The 9,268-nt window shown below is 34.8% G+C and overlaps 1 protein-coding gene across 1 annotated transcript; it reads left to right on the top strand.

Annotated features, from left to right (window-relative positions):
* Positions 1-303: 303 nt before the first annotated feature.
* LOC146898245 (uncharacterized) lies at positions 304-1,765 on the top strand. Its single transcript, XM_085736529.1, has 3 exons — positions 304-860; positions 1,098-1,279; positions 1,482-1,765. The coding sequence occupies exons 1-3, from the start codon at positions 304-306 to the stop codon at positions 1,763-1,765; spliced, it is 1,023 nt and encodes a 340-aa protein (XP_085592655.1).
* Positions 1,766-9,268: the final 7,503 nt, after the last annotated feature.

Genomic DNA, 9,268 nt, shown 5'->3' with positions numbered 1-9,268 from the left:
ATAGATGGTCTAAAACACATATATAAAGAAACAATTTTATTTGCCCCTTTTGATTCAAAAAAAAAATAATTATTTGCCCCTTAAATATAATTACAACTCAATAAATGTGGGCATTAACTGAAAACCAAAAATAAAGACACAACATTTATTTTTCGAAAATGAGTTTATTACCATGTGAATAAATTTAGGAATGATTTTGGGCATTGAATCCTATAAATAAATAAACCCTTTCCACTCACTTTCACATCACTAACATCACTTCCTCTCCCTCTCTTTGAAGGTTGTTTTCTCTTACATAGAAAAATGACCAAAACTCTAGCATTTTTGCTACTCCTGCTCCAACTAACCTCTTTCAGTGCATTTGCTGAAGACCTTTTTAATTCATTTAATGATATTTTCGATTTTGATGGCTTTGACCCTTTAAGTGCATTTTCTAAAGAGTCTGAAACTCTTCACAAACCATCACATGATCATTCCCTTCACCACAATTCTCCGGTGTCTTCCCCTCACCACCACATTTACTCACCATCACCTTCTCCCTACCCTCATCACCAATCACCTACTCCCTCACCCCACCACCAACATCACTCATCATCACCCGCTCCCTCCCGTCAACACCAATCGCCTCCTTCTTCCCCCCACCATCACTCACTATCACCTGCTCCCTCTCTTCCCCAGCAATCTCCTGCTCCCTCCCCTCACCACCAATCTCCCGCTCCTTCACCTCACCACCACCATCACTCACCATCACCCTCTCCTTCCCCTCACCACCACAATCGCTCCCCATCACCTTCTCCCTTTCCTCACCACCAATCTCCCGCTCCCTCCCCTCACCACCAATCTCCCGTTCCTTCTCCTCACCACCGCCATCACTCACCATCACCCTCTCCTTCCCCTCACCACCACAATCGCTCCCCATCACCTTATCCCTCTCCTCACCACCAATCTCCCGCTCCCTCCCCTCACCACCAATCTCCCGCTCCTTCTCCTCACCACCACCATCACTCACCATCACCCTCTCCTTCCCCTCACCACCACAATCGCTCCCCATCACCTTCTCCCTCTCCTTACCACCAATCTCCCGCTCCGTCCCCTCGCCACCAATTTACCATTGTACCTGCAAAACCCCCAACCCGTCACCACCCTCCCGCTCACTCACCATCGCCATTGCGTCCCTCTCCCGTCCCTAGAAGCGTCATGGTTGTTCGAGGTGTTGTTTATGTCAAATCTTGCAAGTATAGTGGTCTTGACACCCTCAAGGAAGCTACACCGCTTCCTGGTTTGTTTCTAGGCTTTATACTTAAACAACATTTATTTATGCATATGTAGTTTTATGTTTTTGTCTTTTATATTTTACGTAGTGTTTATTTTTTTTAAAATTATATACAATATTTGTTTTTTGTTAAATAGTATATACATTATTTGTTGGTCTTGTTTCATTGGTATGTCAAACTTATGCATCTTTTGTTTTGAAATTGAAGGTGCCGTTGTGAAGCTCGAATGCAACAACACCAAGTACAAGTTGGATGAGACTGATAAAGACGGTCACTTTTCTCTCGTAGGCCCAAAGATCATTACCATTTATACTGCTAAGCAGTGCAACGTTGTTTTGGTCAGTGCACCACATGGCCTAAAACCCTCAAATCTCAATGGTGGTATCAATGGTGCTATTCTTAAGCCAAAGAGACGATTTGTATCTAAGGGTGTTCCCTTTATTCTCTTCGGCACTCTACCACTTGCTTTTGAGCCCAGCTGCCCTCGTTAAGAAAATAATCATTTAAAAATTCCAAGTTTACATAGACCGTTGCATTTTAGATTTGTAGGTTTTGATTTCGCGTTCATGTTAAAATAAAGTGTTAAGAGCTTAAACTATCAATTTTGAAAAGAAAAAAAAGAAAGAGAGCTTGATATAAGATTATGTGTGATTGATGGTTCTTGTAATAATTGAGTACTAAAATAAAGATGTTTATCACCTTTATTTAATTACTTTATTGCAATGATATGTTTATCCTTCGGGTCATGTTAACTTGTGTCCTAAGGCTTGTCAAAAAAAAAAACTTGTGTCCTAAAGGCACGTGTTAAAGAACCTAAAAAGAGTAATTTTGCATTGGAAAACATAATATTTTAACTTTTAAAAAATTGACTACACGACTTTTGATATGTCCATTTCTATAATGAGTTCCTTAACATGTGCCCTTGAAGGCACAAGTTAACATTTGCCTTATCTTTTTATCATGAAAATTGTCACATTTCTCGACATAATAAGTTCTAGATTTTTGCATCCATGAATAAATACTATCTTGCATAGATATGGGCATCATACCTAGTAAAATATGGACACAAGTACACGGATACGACAATTCTCTAAAAACTAAGGTACTCGTGCGTCGTATAACAACGTAACTACAAAAAATAAATACAAAAATTGTTTAATAAATATTCCATTATTATTCTTATTTAATTTAATGGGCAACTTTGGTGCCTTTGGTACTCATATATAAGCATCGGTATCCACTATGCTTGGTTAAAGTCCACATAACAATTAAAAGAAACAAAACTAAAAGAAAAAATAGGAAATGTTCGCTCAAATTAAACTGCTCTTACAAATTACATACTCAAGTAATTTTTCCAAGGATATTTATTTTTATAGATGTATTGACAATGTAAAATAGTTTTTCCACTTACATTCATCCAATGAGCATCTTGGAGTTAGTTGCATGACATTATATAATGATGGTTTTTTATAAAATTATTTTGCATTGCAAGTGCATTCAATTGAACTCTAACATTATCTTTAAAAAATCACTACATTTTATTTTATTTTTAAAAATCTCATATGAAAACACAAAGATTTCTCAATTTGGCTCCCTATATACTCAAAATTTGTCAAAATACACCAACGAAAACTTATGGTAAAATGTAGCATTTTAAAAGAAGATTGAGCAATCATCTAAAATAATTGCATTTTTTTTATTAAAACTTGTAAGATGTCTCTTAAAGATTCAAATTAAAAATCAACACGTCAGACCACACAAAAGCCCCACAATCAAACTCCAACCACAGCTAATTGCATTTTAGCTTAAAAAAAAATACATTTGATCACACTATTTAAAAGCTATAGAGTATTGGTCCCTTATTTTTAAAAAAAAAAAACATTTTTTTTTTGTTTTCCTATATTTTACGATTTTTGTAATTATGATCTCTCATTTCATTTTAGGATCATTTTTTGATGACATAGGCTATTCGCTTATGACATAACAACAATTATTTTGCTGACGTGGATATTCAATGTGGCCTCACAAATACTACCGCGTCATAAATAAATATGACACATCTTCAAAAATAATTCAAATATGACACATTCTCTGTGATGCAACTCTCACTGCGCATCAGCCTGCAACAGTGGAAGCAACCCCTCTGGTTGCTCCAAAAACTCACGCCAAATCTCAACACTTATAGCTCTTAGTTAGCCATGAAATTCACAGAAGAATTCGACTCCCTCATAAAATGCTTTAACTGGACGCTCCAGCTCCTTTGCAATAAATCCTACACATTACTGATAATTGCCACATAATGATGTCAATGATTCACCATGGTTGAAACTAACTGAACAACCAGAGTCGAGTTAGAGTAGCAAATCACATCCCTATATCCTCTTTCCCAAGCTGCTTTCAAGCCATGATATAGAGCTAACAACTCTACGTGTATGATTGTGGAAATACCAACATTTCCAACAAACCCATATAGCCAACTACCATCATTCCTACGAAGAACGCCACAAAAACTAGATATTCTGGGATTTCCAAAACTGCTGCCATCAACATTGAAGACAACTGCCATACTCTCCTCTATATGCCAAGTCACATAACGATCTCTTATATCCATGGATAATGCCAGAGAGAAAACAGAACAAAGAAGGGTTGTCAGAGTGTAAATTTTTACCTTCTAGGAGAAAATAGAAATTATCTCATTCTCAATACAAAGTGAGTTTCGTGAGCACCAAATCGACCAAAGAGCAGTAGAGAATAATTGATTATTTGCGCTAAACACGCCTTGTCTGAGTCAGGTGAATATAGAATTCCCTAAATAGAAGTTAATTTTGTCAAATTTGAGAGCAAGCTAAAAATGCTTAACAAACAGACAATCCTGAAAATAATGCATGATACTTTCACCACTATTGAGGCACCTCGGACAATTATTAGGGTGTAGGATACCTCTGTTTTGCAGCAACAACCTTGTAGGAACAACATCATGGAAAATCGTCAAATATAGAAATTTAATCTTTTCATAAGCAGCTAAACGTCAAATCTACTTCCACGATCCGACCTCATCCTCGCTTGCGTTCCACTTCATAAGCCACTTATACCCAGATTTCACCGAATAAATACCTTCCAGATTACCCTTCTACGTAAAGCCATCCTGAATCCGATCATTGAAACACATTGGGGTGCCACAGATAGCCTCGGCTACAGGGGAAGGAAGTTGGGTATATAAATGACCTAACACCCAAGTATCATCTTGAATCACTTCAGGTATTGTCAAGTGGACATCATGAATATCAACATATAAAACATGTTCGCACAGTTTCCCAAATTTAGTCCATGGCGCATACCAAAAGGAAGAACCCACAGTGATGCCTATGCTTTCATGATAGATTGCCACACAGTGACCTTGGGTTATGACCATATCAAGAAAGAACTTATCACCAACATACTTGTGTCGAATCAGAGAGACCCACAACTTATGAGTTAAATTGAATGTCCCAAACCAGCCCTCCCAGGATAGTCGTATTTTAAACCACCAACTTCCCGCGGCCTAGTGATCTTATCCCATCCCACAATATGGACACCCTTATCCAAAGAGAAATTTCCATCGAGTGATTGCAATCTTCCAGAACAGAAAATTGAACTTCGATTTGAAATTTTTAGGGTTTAAAATTGGTTAAAAACGAGTGAACGGGGAAAGTCAAAATTGGTTTGAAACCCGTCAAAAAATTGGGGAATAGCTTGGGGAGAAATTTGAAAAATCAAATAAAGAGTAAGTACGGCGATGTATGAAGACTAAATTTGGCAATGGAATGTCTTCACTGGTGGACTTTCAATGTTTTTTTTTTTTTTGAATAAAGGTGGACTTTCAATGCTGTTACTCAGTTCCCGTAAAAATGATTAATGGGGAAATTGCTTGATTTTGAAAATTTACAAGGGTGTAACTAGATTATTAAACGGTGTTACTAGGAAAAAAATATTCTCATTAAATAGAATAATATTTAATTATTGATTTTTTCGCAAATCTTTTTTAAAAAATTATGTATAATGACCCATTCACCCAAACCCAAAACAACCCGCTTGGATCGGTTGGAGTTTAATAATAAAACGAATTAAGTGTTTGGCCAAACACATTATTCAAACAAAGTGGAAAACAAACAAAGTGGAAAACAAAGAAAGTGGCCAGAATAGAAACCCACCCCACTTATTCACCTTGAAAAAGGTGAATTTTAGTCACTAGGCTACTTGACCAAAAAAAAAACCCTAACATTCAATACTCTCTTTTCACTCTTTTCTGCAACGGTGACGCGAAGGCAACTGCAAGGCGGTGAACAGACAACAGAGTAGTAAGATGACTGGCAGCTCCGTTCCTGTGAGTGTCGTTAAATTCTGTATGTGTATGATATGAACGTATTTTTTATGTGTCTGAATATCTTGTATTGTATGAATTTCTTTTGATCAATTTCTTTATTTTTTGATCAATATTTCTTGTATTGCATGAATTTATTTTATTGTATTGTTTCTCTTAGTTTGTTATAGCAGCCATACTGCGGTACCCGTTCTACAAAGAAATCTCTTCATTTTATTCTAGAAAATGTTTCAAAGTCTAATTTGATTATTTTCTTTGATGTGGTGGTCATATTATTTGCTCTACCTGTTAATTCTAAACTGGGAACAAGTGTTTCAAGTGCTTATTAGCTCAAGAAGGAATTTTGCATATATGTATAAAGCCATTGAGAATATATTGCAATCTATGGAAATTTATGTTCGAATGAAAAACACGGTTGAACAAGCATGATGAATGCATCCGTGAGCCATGTTGCTTCTCTGTTGATTTGATTATGAATGTCTTTTTCCCTGTTATGCCATAATAAAATTTGTAAGTGATTTTGTTTTCTTTCTGTTGATTTTATCATTGATTAGTATGTTCGAAATTGCGCTGTAGATGCAAATATTCATAAAGATCATGTATGATGGGAAGAGCTTCCCCTTGATGGTTAAAAGTTCAGACACCATACTCGATGTGAAGAAGAAAATTCAAGACAAGGAAGGGATCCCAGTGCACGAGCAACTTCTGTTCTTTGACGGTAAGCTAATAGAGGACCGCCAAACCCTTGCCAATTACAGCATCCAAGCGAAGTCAACCATTGAAATGACTTTGCGTTCTCCTCGAATTTACCTCATGCTCTGCGGCTTGGCGGACTAGATGACCACCACACCTCATTTTCTGCTACCGTTGGCGACCCTATAAGTAGAGAAATAACATTATTGATAACTTAAGAGTGTTTGACTTTTGCATTTCTTAATAAGGATTTGACTTTTGTTCTTTATGTTTTATCTGGAGCTGTATAATGATCTTTTTTACTCGGGATGGTTTTCAGCAATTAAGGTAACATATTTACTTTTCAACACTAGCTCAAATCGCACAATAATTCATTTTGTTTTGTCTTGAGTATGATTCAATTGAGAAGAAAGTGGTGAATTGAATCCATTCCCTGTACTTCAAATAAGAGTGGTGAATGGATAAGAGGGTAGATTTATTTGTGATTCTCTGAGTGAAATAAATTTACATAACCTAAGTAGTCAAAGCATTTACATAACCTGAGTAGTGAAAAGCAAATTGTTAGTGATAGTACATGAAGAGAGAAAGTCTGATTCTAGTGTTTGATTGTATTTAAAGTAGGTGAGTAAAATGAAATACTCTGCAGCATGTGAATGAAGAAATATTTTGATTGTTTTGATTTTATTTTCTATAAAAAAAATATTCTAATTTGTGGTTTTAGTTTGTCAAAAACAAATTAATTGGTTTGTAGGTAACAAGCTTTGCCTAAAGAAAAAAGCAATAAGATTTTATATGTGCTTGCAGCCGTGGTTTTGTGATGACGGTCTTTGTATTATATGGCACATGACTTAACAAGCAAGAATAATATTTGTATGTGAGAATGAAAGTAATAAAGAATAGTCATTTGACTAAAATGTGAAGCTAAGATAAAATCATAGGTTAAGGTTTTATCAAGGAGCAAGTGGAAGAAATAGAATAAATTGGTAGATGAGAGTTTTTGGGGTTAATTTTTTATTGATAATACAAAATCCTCCTCATGTGGGACTCAAAATTTGTATTCGGGAAGAGTTTTGGAAGGTTTATACGAATTTTTTAAATTCAATCTTGGTTGTTATACTATTCTTAATTCTTAAATTTAAAAGGCTTAATTGCACTTTTCCCCCTATCTTTTGCTAATTGTGCGATTTTGCACCCCATCTTTTTTTTATGAGCGATTTTGCACCCCATCTTTTGCCAATTGTGTTTTGTTCAAAATCATCATTAAAAGTGGGGAAAAGGAGCAAAACATAGGGTGCAAAATCGCTCAAGAAGAAGAAGAAGGAGTGAAAAATCGCACAATTAGCAAAAAGATAGGAGACAAAAGTGCAATTGAACACAAATATGGTGTGTAAAATCAAAAAGGGGGCAAAAGGATGGGGTCAAAATCGCTCAAAAAAAAGAGGGGGTGCAAAATCGCACAATTAGCAAAAGATAGGGGGAAAGTGCAATTAAGCCAATTTAAAAATAAAGTAATCATAAACATCAGTTTATCATTCTCTAAAAAATGTAAAAGATTTCTATATTTTTCTGTATATTTCACACCCCTTAAATCCTTCATTCATCTCCTCTCCAAACATCCAAACAAAGCTTAAAAAAGTTTAGCTTGTTAGTCATTTTCACACATGTTTGGGTGAGCTTAGTCTCGTAGCTGCAGTCAGATAATGATCTTTGTAGGCCACATGCTCATGGATAATAGGATTTTGGGCTCAAGGTCTAATTTTTCTATAAATACCATTTGTAAAACTTCATACTAGATACTCCCTCCGTTTCAAAATGAGTGTCGCTTTAACCAATTGCACACAAATTAAGGAATGAAATGAAATAATTATTAGACATAACACTTTTACTAAACTGCCTTTACTTTACAAGAAAAAGACAAACTTTTTTTTTGAAGGAAAAGAAAAAGACAAACTTAAAGTTGCATTGAAAATTGTGTGAGAGAAAAGTTGAAGTATTTATTGAGGGTAAAGTTGGAAGAAAAAAATTAAAGTTGTATTGAAAATGTAAAGTGACATTCATTTTAAAACAAATTTTTTTGGCTAAAGTGATACTTATTTTGAAACGGATGGAGTATTTTGTAATTTAAATGTATCTTTTCTACTTCACTCATTTTGAAACGGAGAGAGTATTTTGCAATTTAAATGTATATTTTCTGCTTCTAACTTTTACAGCATTTTAGTTCTCAAAAATACTTTGTCACACTTAATACTATTTATAGGAGGTAAGAAATCCACAATCGAGAGAGAAAATTCGTTCATTGACGTAATCGTTTGAAGAAAAAAAAATCATATTGTTGAAAGGTATTAGTAAAATTCTAATAACTTTCTGGTTTGACAACAAAATCATTGTGTAATTTAAATAGTAATCAGGACTGGTTTAACTGTGAAGATATTCAAGGTGGATTCAAAATAAGACGTGAATAGCATAAAATTTAATAAGTTAAAATCAAATCAAATTGAATAGTCTTCTAATTTTTCTTCTCAACTCTTTAGTAAAGTAATTCACCAATGATCATGTTTTTTATTTAATATCAATATAATTTTCTTCTCCACTCTTGAAAAACATAAATATACATAATAATTTTTCTATTCGACTGTTTATATTCTGAAAACATTGAATGCTTCTTTCCTCATCCGATTGTTGATAACACCACAATACATTTTCCATATAGCAACGGCGAAAAACCGTCGCTAAAGGTCCAAGAATTGTTGGTATCCTTATTTATTAATTTTGTTAGGTCTACAACAATTTAACCTAATATTTTCTCGCTAATTTGCTGTATTAGGTTAGCAGTAATTTAACCTAACAAATTTCATCTAAAAAAATGCATCGCACCAATTTCATTCCTATCCTTTTGCCTTTTTATTTTTGACAATATTTTTTACACTTATTTAATGCTAAA

The sequence above is a fragment of the Medicago sativa genome, chromosome 8, assembly GCF_051527215.1.
Source record: "Medicago sativa cultivar Bolivia chromosome 8, Bolivia_mono, whole genome shotgun sequence".
Taxonomy (NCBI): Eukaryota; Viridiplantae; Streptophyta; class Magnoliopsida; order Fabales; family Fabaceae; genus Medicago; species Medicago sativa.
Note: the sequence above shows the minus strand (reverse complement) of the source record. Positions and strands in the feature narration are given on the sequence as shown.

Bases quoted from the DNA above. Each gene is read 5' to 3' on its own strand.
- LOC146898245 (XM_085736529.1), top strand. From the start codon at position 304: ATGACCAAAACTCTAGCATTTTTGCTACTCCTGCTCCAACTAACCTCT. The intron at 861-1,097 runs CCACCGCCATCA...TCCGTCCCCTCG, and splicing joins TCTCCCGTTCCTTCTCCTCA to CCACCAATTTACCATTGTAC. The intron at 1,280-1,481 runs GTTTGTTTCTAG...TTGAAATTGAAG, and splicing joins GGAAGCTACACCGCTTCCTG to GTGCCGTTGTGAAGCTCGAA.